This window comes from Typopeltis vanoorti, chromosome 26, assembly GCF_054136105.1.
Source record: "Typopeltis vanoorti isolate ZY-2024b chromosome 26, IOZ_Tvanoo_1.0, whole genome shotgun sequence".
NCBI classification, from domain to species: Eukaryota; Metazoa; Arthropoda; class Arachnida; order Uropygi; family Thelyphonidae; genus Typopeltis; species Typopeltis vanoorti.
The window spans coordinates 9,990,017-10,003,364 of NC_143574.1; the positions used below are offsets into that span (position 1 = coordinate 9,990,017).

The 13,348-nt window shown below is 35.9% G+C and overlaps 1 protein-coding gene across 1 annotated transcript in view; it reads right to left on the reverse strand.

Moving 5' to 3' along the window:
- Positions 1-5,181: 5,181 nt before the first annotated feature.
- The window catches only part of Cpes (Ceramide phosphoethanolamine synthase), a 118,839-nt gene continuing 110,672 nt past the window's right edge, over positions 5,182-13,348 (reverse strand). Inside the window, exon 5 of the mRNA XM_090415168.1 lies at positions 5,182-5,645. Within this exon, the coding sequence (XP_090271294.1) occupies positions 5,616-5,645 (30 nt within the window). The 3' untranslated portion in view covers positions 5,182-5,615. The remainder of the gene's footprint in view (positions 5,646-13,348) is intronic.

The window sequence follows — 13,348 nt, forward strand, 5'->3', positions numbered from 1 at the left end:
TAAATTCATAAATATGAACCCATTATAAGCTGATTTTGAATTACCTATAGAAACAGGTTGAAAATTAGAATATTTTGCTCTGTGCATTTTAAAAATGCTGCTGATGGACACTGGGAAGGGTGGAATATTTTTCTTTTGCTCTGTGCATTTTAAAAATGCTGCTGATGGACACTGGGAAGGGTGGAATATTTTTCTTTTGCTTTGTGCATTTTAAAAATGCTGCTGATGGACACTGGGAAGGGTGGAATATTTTTCTTTTGCTTTGTGCATTTTAAAAATGCTGCTGATGGACACTGGGAAGGGTGGAATATTTTTCTAGACCAAAAAGAGAACACAGAAATTGTATTGCAATTCAGGTATGCTAAGGTGGAAAGCTGTTTATTTACCATCTATGCAGTGTTGTCTGCCATGATGGGTCTAATAATTTGATATGTGGCCAGATGGGACATGTCATTCCTGATGGTGTTTTTCAAATTTTTTCCACTGATCAAAAATTCTTTGTCAATGGGTGGCCTAGCAGTGATTTTATTTTAATTGCATCTGGCTAGGTGTTCAAGACTACCTCTCTTGCTAAAGCTGAAAGCAAAAGTGGTGCACGTATACTACAACAGGGATACAATAAGGCCATGATATCTGTTCTATTCCTAATAGGGCTCCCAACTTTGGAGGATAATCTCTTTTCTGGGATACCACCAACTTCCTGTATACATGCTAATATCTATTAGACAGCCAACCTCCTGTCCAACTTACTAATCTGTTATCTAAATGTTTCACAATTTAATTAGCAACTTGTCCTGTGGCAATTTATCAATCCTTCACAAAAGTTACATATGGTATATTGCAGTATACGAGTTATTTTTTTGTAATATTCATATTTTCCCTTGGGGTCCCGAGGGAGAATGTGAATGGCAGTGTATCAGCAAACTAGCACAGGTGTAAGTAGAATTTATACAGCTACTAAGAGATAATTACATGAAACAGCATGTAATGGAGGGACTTGGGATTCAAGAGTGTTGGTGATATCATCAGAATTGGTCAGTGATGAAGTTTGAGAAAGCTAGCCACATTGCCTCCAGTTGGGGAGAGTGATCATGAAGTCTTGACATGGAAGATTATGCCAGGTGTGGAATTTTCAATTAAGGGGTATATGTGGAATTATAGAGCAGGTGAATATGACAAGCTGAGGATCCACCTTGAGCAGTGCCATGGAGTAAGCATCTGGAAGGGGAAGATGTTAGCAGTGCCTGGGTGGAGTGTTTGAAGCAGTGTTAGACTATATCAGTATAGTATAAATCAGGTAGGAGAACAAGTGGCATCAGGAGTTGCAGAAAAAATCATGAAGTATGCACAAAGAAAAAAGGTGACCAAACACATGAATAGTAGTACAGGCAAGAAGGCTGACCAGTATGGTAAGGAAGCTAGCAGAGCAATTGAAAGAAAATCCTTTTTTTTTCCACCACGCAATGAGTACAAGGAAGAATGACTGTTGAAGAATAACAAACAAATGCTGATTGTAGAAAATAACAAAAGCACATGAATCTGAGTGATCATTTTGCAAGTGTGTGCTACCCATGCGGAGGTGCTGGATGTGAGAATGGAGTTGCTTGCAGAGCCTTGATGCAAATATAGCTATAGATAAGATGGGATAATCGGCATCCCATTGTCCAAGCTGTTTAAGTCTCAGATTAAGTAAACTGAGATGGAAATGTGGGATATATAGAAACAAGTTATTAAAGGGTTTCACAAGATTAACTTGTTTTTCAATACATGGGGAAGAGAAAGAATAGTTCCAGGAATCACTCTTGGAAGTCATGTAAGAATTTGATTATCAAGGGTGTGAGGACTAATTTTGCTTAGAGGGTTGAATGGGTTACATGGTGGTGGCTGGTGGCTATGAGGGCTTTGTTGGATGAGTTCAAGAAGAAGTATGATAGGTATTGTATGAATAATAGTTAGTATTGACTTACAACTCCATGAAGATGAATATAATCTTGGTGATATTACAAGAATGTATAACAAACTGTTGTCCAAGTATCATGTTCTTGTTTTTTTAAAAAAGATATTTAGGTAATTATATTGTATTATATACTACTTTATTATTTGAATGCCTATTATCTCATACAGATTTTCAGAAAGTTAAAGATGAGGTAAACCATTAATTTAACTTTACTGTTAAAGTAAAGTTAAATTAATGATTTTTTTTTTTTGTTAAGCAAGGGATACTTTATTAAATAAAAGTATCCCTTGCTTAACATGGTTTTGATTAACGCGGTGAAATTAATTGCAGCAATCCCTTGATATACGTGGCAAGAGTTTTGATTAATGTGCCTTTAACCCTGCAGAGCTCGCAGCTGATCTGACAGATACATGCAAAATGTTTAATATAAATATTCGTACACAATTCAGTGTATAGCTTAGAGGTCATGAGTAGCTGAGTGATATACCACTGTTTTTTGCTGTCAGTTTAGTTTAACACGTTATGTAAAGGTTTGTGATATTTGACAGTAAATTGTATTTGAGAAACATACCGCGACCTACGATGTCAGTGTAGTATGGTTTAGTTTTTTTTTTTTTTTATTTATTCTTTGTTCAATAATTTCTAGATTGTAACTGAAAATAAATAAACCATCATGTATTACTGAAATAGAGAGCCAAAGGCTTATTTATCATACATGTCCTCTAGGACAGCGCTTCCTGAACTGTGGGCTGCGCTGTAGATTTTGTTGAGGGGGGCCATAAAGTAATGTAAACAAATTTAAAATGTTTTAAGACTAGGTAGATGTTTTTTATCTTAAAAAAAACTATTTAATTTTTATTATTTCTTTTCTTTTTTTTTAATATATTTTAATGGGAAAAAATTACCCATTCGTGCAGGTTCACAAATTTTGCTTCCTGCACATTTCAGCGCTTAATGAATATTAGTAAATATATGCTTATTCGTATGTTTCATTTCAAAGCAGAAATCTGAGAATTGCAGTTTCAAATATTTCACTTGATATTGATTTTTTTTTTTTTTTGTAGGTATTGAAACACATCCATCACATTAAATTATTATTAAACTTCTTTTATGTTTTTAATTCTTTATTACTAATCGTTTTACGTCTCATGTACTTGTACTACAAATGTACAATAACAAGATACTACTATATGAAAGTATAAGATAATGTGCCATGTCAAATGTGTATGTAAGACTTTAAAAATGTAATATTTCCATTTGATTTTGGCAACATTCGCTGCGTATGTTGTGTATTGAATTTAAATCAGTGGCGGCCAGTGAAAATTTTAAGTCGGGGTACTGCATATACAAAAAAAAAAATTCTAATCAGTAACAAATTTATTAATAAATAAATTTACATATTAAAAATTGCTTTATTAAAAATATTTCATCCTCACCATGAACAAACACCAATAATAAAAGTTTCATCTCAATAGCAATGACAAGCGAAAACGAATATCGGTGTTAGATCGCAGTGCATTTGTTTTGTGTAACGATAATTGAAAAAATAATTTTTTTCATATTTTCAACAGTGACACTCTTCATAATTCGGCCTTGTATCTATAATAAATAAATAATTATATGTTATTTTAACAAAATAAAATTAGATTTACAAAAAATAGTTTTCACCAAGCACACTCACCAACATGTTGAAAGTTTTTTTTGTTTTTTTTTTCACTTGGTTAGAGTATAATAAAATTAGTTTAATCCTTTATCCAAGTGTGAGCAAACAAAGTTTGTGCCTGAAAGTATCTTCAGGACTAGGGTAAGTTGGTACAACACCAGGGCAACTCGTTGCAACGGTGGAGCAAGCTACCAACACTCCTATCTTAGTATCTCCTAAGATAGGAGTGTTGGTACTTGCTCCACCTTTGCAAAGAGTTGTTCTGGTGTTGTACCACCTTACCCCAGTCCTGAAGATACTTTCAGGTGCAAACTTTGTTTGCTCACACTTGGATAAAGGATTAAATTAATTTTATTACACTCGCCAATAATAAATGTTTCACATCTCATAGAAATAATGTGCGTAAGGATACTAAAAATACACTGCCACTTGGGCAGTGTTTGAATGACATAACGTGCAATGACAAGCACCAACGAATATCAGTGTCGGATCGCAGTTTCGTAATCTAAAGCGTTAATCGAACAATTCCAATTATTAACTATTCAATCAGTGTCAAAACATAAACTGTAGACTTGAACATGTTGTATTGTATAAATATAATGTTGTAAGCATTGTTATTTATAAACACAAACAAAATTTAAATTTTTCATTTTTTTTTGTTGGTGCTGCAGCGTCTCAGTGCTTATGTACGGGCCACCACTGATTTAAATACAATAAATATTATAATAATATGTCTATATTACGATTTTTTTTTGAGGGGGACCATGAAATATTTTAAATTTTCCAAAGGGGGCCCTGACATCGAGAAGTTTGGGAAGCACTGCTCTAGGAGATGTGCTTTACATTATGGAAAATACCAAGGAAAGTGATCTGGACTTTACTCCACCTTTACTACGAGTTGCCCATAAGGTTGTTTATGCTTGCATCTGCCAAATCTTTTAGTTTCTATATTCGGCTATGAAATAATGTTGGATTCAATATCCACTTAATTTATACCATCGTGTATTATATTTGCAGTGTTTTTTCTTTATGTTTTATTGCTTGTTTGCCGAGATGTGAAGAGTCATTTTGCTTGTTATCGTAGAATTTATGCCGATAAGAAAAAACTAAAACTGTTCAAATGACTCTTGATAAAAAAATTGCAATAACTAATGTAGGTACAAGTATTTATTAAACATTTACTTTGCATTCATTTTTTATCTTTCCTAAAAGAGTACCATATAAAATGAATTATTAATGCAATAATCGATCATGGATGAATTGTAATTTTTACCATTGATTATTAGATTTGATTAACGTGATTTTGATATATGCGGTAACATCAAGGGATTAATGAACCGTGTTAATCGAGGGATACCTGTACATTATAACAGGAAGAGGGCTAATTGTTTGTTTAGTATAATGTCATTACAACTAATTCTAACAAGTTTAATATTAAAATAAAATTTTAGTTTTTCTACATTTTGAATTCAGAATGATTTTGCTTTTTAGAAGAAAGAATAAAAGGAAAATATCCCATAAAAATTCTTGTAAGTTACATACAAATATATTTTATATAAAGTTTGATTAGCCAAAAACAAAAGGCAAATTTTATTTACATGGTTTGCTGTATTAAAAAATACAATTATTTCCTGTACAAAGTACTACAGTTTATGAAAATTAAAAGGTGTATCTGTTTGCATAAAAAGAATGTCTCTTGGATTCTTCATTGAGTACAAATAGTTCATTTTAAATCGGTGTGATATCTCAGTATTGTCTGTGATGTAAAGGATAAGTCACATGATAGAAGATTAAAAAAAATCACTTGAGTTTCTATTTCTCATGATTTTCTAAAATTTTCTGCATTGGTTAATGTAGACACTTATCTTTATAGATATATTCATATCTCTCTAACATTTTCCATCTCATTCTGCGATTGATTTATTGAATTGTTTATTTGGTGACCAGCATTGATTAAACAAAGAAGTTACTTTTAATTATCAGATGCCAAACGGATTATGTTAATACTGTAAAGTACTCTTGAATCTGAAAGAAAGAAAGTAAAATATTTACTAGAGTAACTGAAATTTTTTTATTTATAAATTTTGTTACATTACAATACAAACTAAACAGTTTTTATTAAGTGGATATTAAATCCAACATTATTTTAGAGCCAAATACAGAAACTATAAAAGTTTTGTGCGAAAATTGACCAGAGAGCTTACTGGAATATACTCGCTGCCATACTACGAGTCGCCCTAGCCAAATCTTATAGGAGAGATGAATGCTAGAGCATCCATATATTCGTCTCCTATTGGTTCATTTTAATAGGGTTTCACTGACCTGACAGCTGTTTCAAACTCATTGGTTTTCATCAGGGATACTGTTTAAGTAAAAATCCCTCTAAAAATAAGGCGATCCCCCAGACCACTCCATACAAGTGACCGAAAGATTGTGCAACTCTGTGTTAATTCCACCTAGTGACAGGCTCACCCCACCACTGAACAGAATTGCTCATATTCCAGGATAAAGCACCCACCGACACGGTCCCACACTGAACATGCCGGAAAGCAACCTCCCCAGAGACTCAAAATGCTCTCCCTTAGGCAAAACTCTTCCGAAATCTTAAGCTCTCCCCCTCAGTGGAGCAAGAGTTGGCAAAAACCTAAGAGAGCAAAAAACTCAGTACTAAAGGACTAAGCGTCGGGGAAGTATATTTTCCGTAAGCAAACTCTCGGCCGGTGCGTAAAAGTATTTACTAAAATAAAGAACTAAGGGCTTCAATTCGGTGATGCAAAAATTACAAAAATTAAGTGGATGTTATATTCAACATTATTTCAGAGCTGAATACAGAACTATAAAAGTTGTGAAAACTGACCAGAGAGCTTACGGGAATATATTCGCCCCCATACTATGAGTTGCCCTAGCCGAAACTTATAGGAGAGATGAATGCTAGAGTGTCTATATATTCGTCTCCTATTGGTGCATTTTAATAAGGTTTCACTGACCCGACAGCTGTTTCAAACTCACTGGATTTGGTCAGGGATCAGGCAGAAACTTAAGAGCCAAAACTCTCAGAACCAAAGGACTCGAAGCATCGGGGACATATTTTCTGTAAGCAAACTCCTGTTCGGTGCGTAAAAGTATTTACTAAAGTAAAGAGCCAAAGGCTTCATGTTAGAGGTTTAATGGAATAATTATCAGCATTGAGAAAGGATTAAAAACAATTTTAATACTTCCAATATTTCATCTGTCACAGACATCTTCCAGAATTACAAAAAACTTTTTGTAATCCTGGAAGATGTCTAGGTGTCATCTTCCAGGTGTGCCCTCTATGGGCATTTGCAGGTGGCCTAGGATGTAAAGAGGGATCTCTAATAATTAATGTTTCCCAAATTTTGGAAAGTTTAATGCAACTGTATTTGTTTAAATTAGGTTCATTCCCAAGTGCAGATTCAAAAAACAGTCTTTCTCTTTTGAATTTACTATGGTGAAGCATGGTCATTTTTTTTCCAGGAGATCCTGTGGGTAGTATCCAAAACATGGTCTGCAAGGCCAGATTGACCATAATCGTGATTGCAGATGTAAGATCTGTGTTCTTCTAACCGAATGGATGCTGACCTGCCTGTCTGTCCGAAGTAAGCCAGTTTACAGGCACAAGGTGCTCTATATACTACAGGCACTGAGAGAGGAGGGAGCTGGTCTTTGGTGGAACAGATAAGGGTAGCAAACTCTCGTTCTGGTATGGAGGTTGTACTTTTTTAATAATCTGGCTATTTTTTCTGATGTACCGTGGATGTAAGGTATAGTGATGGCATTTCTGTTGTCCTTCTGAAGAGGTGGGTGAGGAATGGGGAAGGATTTAATTATTTCCAAATAAAAAATAAGCACATCAAAAAGTTCAATAACCTCTGTAAATCTAAACCGCCAACTCAAGCTCAACTGCTCCATATAGTAGTCAACCTATCCAGGAGATCCTGTGGGTAGTATCCAAAACATGGTCTGCAAGGCCAGATTGACCATAATCGTGATTGCAGATGTAAGATCTGTGTTCTTCTAACCGAATGGATGCTGACCTGCCTGTCTGTCCGAAGTAAGCCAGTTTACAGGCACAAGGTGCTCTATATACTACAGGCACTGAGAGAGGAGGGAGCTGGTCTTTGGTGGAACAGATAAGGGTAGCAAACTCTCGTTCTGGTATGGAGGTTGTACTTTTTTAATAATCTGGCTATTTTTTCTGATGTACCGTGGATGTAAGGTATAGTGATGGCATTTCTGTTGTCCTTCTGAAGAGGTGGGTGGGGAATGGGAAAGGATTTAATTATTTCCAAATAAAAAATAAGCACATCAAAAAGTTCAATAACCTCTGTAAATCTAAACCGCCAACTCAAGCTCAACTGCTCCATATAGTAGTCAACCTATCGTCAAAACGACTCAGCGAAGATGCCGTTAGTGCCCTAAGCCTCGGACACAACTTTGCCATTGCACCTAAAGAAGTTTCGTATTGGATATTATGTACAACATTGAACACAGAATATGTCACTTAGTTCCAGAAACCAGAAGCCAAAGGCTTCAAATTTGCCAATGCAAAAATTAAGTGTATTATTAATAAATAGTGGTGGCGAGTATATTCCCGTAAGCTCTCTGGTCAATTTTCGCATGAAAATTTTATAGTTTCTGTATTCGGTCTGAAATAATGTTGGATTTAATATCCACTTAATTTTTGCATCGCCAAATTGAAGCCTTTGGCTCTTTATTTTAGTAAATAAAGTTTTTGTCTGGCATAGGTTTTAAATTTATGCTACACCAATATTTAAAAATGAAAAAAAAAGTATTTAAAAATGTTTTGCCTTATAAATAAAATGTTTGTTTTTCCCCATTTATGTGTGAAATGTGGGCTTTCCCTTCTGTATTATAAGTGGAAGTTTTTCTTGTCCTATGAAAGAATATAAGACAAGTTCCTATATTCTTGGTGAGATTCATTTTCTCCTCTGCTGGTTAGGTCTCCAACATGGGCTACTTTTTCCATTTTCTTTATGTCATCTGCCTTTTCTAATGACTCAGAAAAACTCCTCTACTTCTTCCTTAGAAGAACCTTCTGTGGGACCAAGGCACAAATAAGTTTCATTGCCCATTTCCCCATTTTGAAGTTTACCCACATAACTACTTGAAACTGCTTTCCATTCGAGAAGTTTATGTTCAGTGTTAATGCTATTGCTACTCCTTCCTTTCCAGGCAATGACTGACTGGGATGATGAGATAGCAATTGGAAGTCAAGAAAATTAGTTTGAGTTTTTGAGTGACAACTACCTCAGACAGTATGTAACAGGGGACGTACGAGGACGTCTTGGATTTCAACATCTCATCCGAGGATGTAATTATAAATGAGGTGTAAAATTACCCTCCAGTTGGTGAGAGTGAGTGGGTGGTTGCCAGCAGTGTGAGGACCTCTGTGAGAATAGGGCATATATGCAACTACAAGACTGGTGATTCTGAAGAGCTCAGGAGACATCTTGCAGGTGTAGCATGGAATGAGGAGTTAGCTAGAAAAGAGATCAATGGATCTAGTAGAAACAATGTCTAAATGTATTCCAAGGGTCAGAAGGTTAAATAAGGTAGGCATGAAATGGATGAATGAAGATATTAAGCATGCTATACAGAGGAAAAAAAACGCATTAGCTAATGAAGCTAAAAAAGAATCCTAGGGAGTTCCTTCGATATGTAGCCAGAAAAAAAAAAGATTATGGAAGGATGACGCTGATTAGAGAAACTGGTATAAGGACAACTATTGTGGAAGATATAGTGGAGATACTTAGTGAGCAGTTCATAAAAGTCTTTCATTCTTGTGAATGTGACATGGAGAGATTGAGAGCAGTTGATGATGGGGGAGGAGAGACTGACTGTAAATGAGCAAGAGGTGAATGGGGAATTGAGCAAACTCTATGTTAATAAAGCTGTCAGACTTCATAATATATCACCACATATTTTGAAGGAATGTACCAGGGAGTTGACCTCTGCCTTGACATTTTAATATAAGTCTAGCACTGGGTTCAGTTCCAAAACAGTGTAAGGAGGGCAAGATTGTGCTGCTTCATGAAGCAGGTGATAAGGCATCAAATTATAGGCCTATCTGTGTTTCAGGTGTTGTGGTTGAGTGTTGGAGAAGCTGTTAAGAACTAGGATCCAGAATTGGGTTGACAACAATGGCATCTTTGATGGACAGCATGGATTTGCTAAAGGGAGATCATGTTTTAGTAATCTACTTATTACAATAAGGTGACTGCTTCCTTGAACAGATACAGTAGTATACTTAGATTTTGCAAAGGCTTTTGATAGATTACCACATGATAAGTTGATAGTCAAACTACAGTGGATAGCAATGGATATTAGATTAGCACATTGGATCAGGGACTGGCTATTTGATGGTATCAGCAAGTTGCATAAGGGGGAGCAATATCTAGGAAGAGGAAAGTCACTACTGATGTGATTCAGGAATCTGTTTTAGGGCCATTGTTTTTGCTTGTATGTTAATGATATTGGGAAAGATTTAGATGAGGATATTCAGTTGTTTGCAGATGATGCAAAGTTGGGTAGAGAAGATGTTGTGGCCTTACAAGAAGACTTGAATAAATTGAGTGAATGGGTATGGAAATGCAAGTTCGGTGTTGCAAAATGCAAGGTTTTAAAATTTGGGAAACAATGATGGGATGCAGAAGTTATGCTTCATGGGATATTGTTGGAGGACATAAGGGATCTTGGGGTGATAGTGGATAAGGAGCTGAAATTTAGGGGACACATTGCCACACTTTGAGAACAGCACAAAGAATTCTGGGAGCGATGCAGAGGACACTGACTTGTAGAAGTAAGGAGATTCTTGTTCCATTGTATAAGGCTCTGATTAGGCCACACATGAACTACTGTGCACAGATTTGGTCACCTGGTTTTCAAAGGATGAAGAGATGTTGGAAAGGGTCCAGAGGTGACTAAGGTAGTTTCTGATCTCTGGAAGAATGTTGAATATGAAGAAAAGTTGAGAAGATGCAATTTACAGAGTCTAGTGGATAGGAGGAAGAGGGGTGATATGATAGACCTCCAATTTGTAAGGGGTTTTTATAGGATCAGTGTTGGCGAGGTTTTACAGCAAATTGTGGGAGATCAGGGAAGAACCAGAGGTCATTCCCTGGAAGCTTTATAAGGAGGGTGCATAATTTCTAGATTGTAACTGAAAATAAATAAACCATCATGTATTATATTTGCAGTGTTTTTTTTTTTTTTTTTTTTTTTTTTTTTTTTTTTTTAAGTTTTATCACATTTCAGCACATACTAGTAATGCATGCATCTCTCAGATATATGCAACCTAAGCTGCAATGTTTTTCAACCGCGAACTCCACAGGGTTAAGGGAAACAATGTGCATAAGAGCTAACACTGCCCTTGAGTTGGTTGCTAAATAAGAGTCTGGTAGTAACAGGAACCCGATTTAGAATTGGAAAACAGTCATAATACTAGAAATTAAAGAACAAATAACTAACATTAAATAAAGTAATCTTAATTGTAAAATCTTTGCCTGTGTATATGAGCATCATTAATACAATTAAAATGAAATATAATATATAATTATGATTTCAGTGATCTCTGTGGAGTCATTAGACTCGTTGAGAGGCCCAATTATTATTATTACGGGTATCTCCATGGAGTCAGTAGACTCATCGCGGGAGACCCAAACTAGCAAAACAATATCTGTCATATCTCTTCTTGAATTCATTTACAGATGAAGAGCTCACAACAAAGTCAGGCAATGAATTCCACTCATTCACCACCCTCCAGGCAAAAAACCTTGTTCTGACACCTTTGTTAACCACACTCTTCTTTAATTTCCAGAGATGACCTCTTGTTCTTCCATCACTATCACACAGCTGAAACATTTCCCCTGCATCAATCCTATAAAAACCTTTTAGTAATTTGAATGTTTCTATCATATCCCCTCTTCTTCGCCTATCAACCAATCTCTGCAATCCACAAGCTCTCAATCTATCAATGTAGGGAGCATTTTTTATATCACTCACCAACTTGGTCACTCTTCTCTGAACCCTCTCCACAGCCTCCTCATCTCCAAGGAATCCAGGTGACCAGACCTGAGCACAGTAATCCAAATGTGGAAGTATCAATGCTTTATAAAGGGGAATAATAACCTCTTTATCTCTGGATGTCAGTGTGTTCCTCAACAACCAAGTAATCCTATGTGCAATCTTGGACACCTTAGCAATGTGTCCTCTGAACTTCATCTCCTTATCTACCAATACCCCTAAGTCCCTAGCCTCATCAATCTCTTGGAGTACCTTTCCATCTATGTAGTACACAGCTGGTAATCTTTTAATCCCAAAATGCAAGAGTTTACACTTTTCCACATTGAACTGACATCCATTTTCTTTTGCCCATTTTACCAGCTTATTTAAATCCTCCTGCAAACTTTCAACATCAGCTTGATTTTTTATTGCACTACACAACTTTGCATCATCAGCAAACAACTGAATATCTCCCTTTAAGCCGTTTCCTATATCATTTATATACAAATTAAACAACATTGGCCCAAGCACAGAGCCCTGAGGCACACCACTGGTCACCTGCCTCATCAATCAACCATTAACATGTCTAACATAATGAAAGTTGAAGTTATTTACAACTCCTGCATTCACAATATACTCTGGCACTGCATTCCACTCACCAACATCTCTCCACATAAAAAAATCAACTCCTCACACTCTTCTTCACCATATCATTAAACAACCTCCAGGAATTGCCTCTCATTCTTCCCATCTTAATATTCACTCTTTTTATAATTCCTTCTGTATTAATCTGGTAGAATCGCTAACATGAAGGTATCTATCATATCTCCCTTTTCCTTCTATCCAAACTCTAATCTACATTACCTCAACCGCTTTGCATAAGCAACACTCCATCCAGAGTCCTGATATCACTTTAGTCATTCATCTTTGGACCCTCTCTAGTTTTTCCACATCACAATGAAAACTAAGCAAACAAATTTGAGCACAATAGCCCCTGTATGGTGGGACCAGTGCATTACATAGAGGCACCACTACCGCCTTATCCGTAGATATCAATGTACTTTTTAAAAAAAAAGTAAAAATCATACCAGCAATACAATGTGCCTTCGGAACTTTAGCTCACTGTCTACCATCACCCCAAGATTCCAAATCTCATCCACTTCTTGAACTATAGCTCCACCAATACAGTACTTAGCCTTAACTCTATATCCCAAAAGCAAGAGAAATAATCTGAGGGCCTGTGTAAGTTTTGACAATGTAATGTTTCACAAGTTTCCTTATAAAGATATTTCCATTTTGTCTCATTTGAAGACTGACTCTGTGCTTGGTTACAGATGGCTAAGAAAATTTGATACAAAATTCATGTTCCTCAGAATGCAGTTCACTTTATAAAAAAGAAAACTACAAGGAGGTGGGCTGAAAAATTCTGATAAACATCTAGAACAAAATTAACTGGTTTGGGCAACAAGGGAAAGACTTTTTTTCTCAGAGGATTGCAAATGATTCAGCAGTAACAAGTGTAAAACACTTTGTAGGGAATATGTAAAATAACGTGTAAGGTACACAGTTCAACCTCAATTCCTTCCTGGTGATTATCAAAACTTTTCAGGACACCCTCGTAATTGCCCATTTTGGATCTGCTTATTTTTCATCTGGATGGCACTCTTCATGAGGATTCAGTTTCA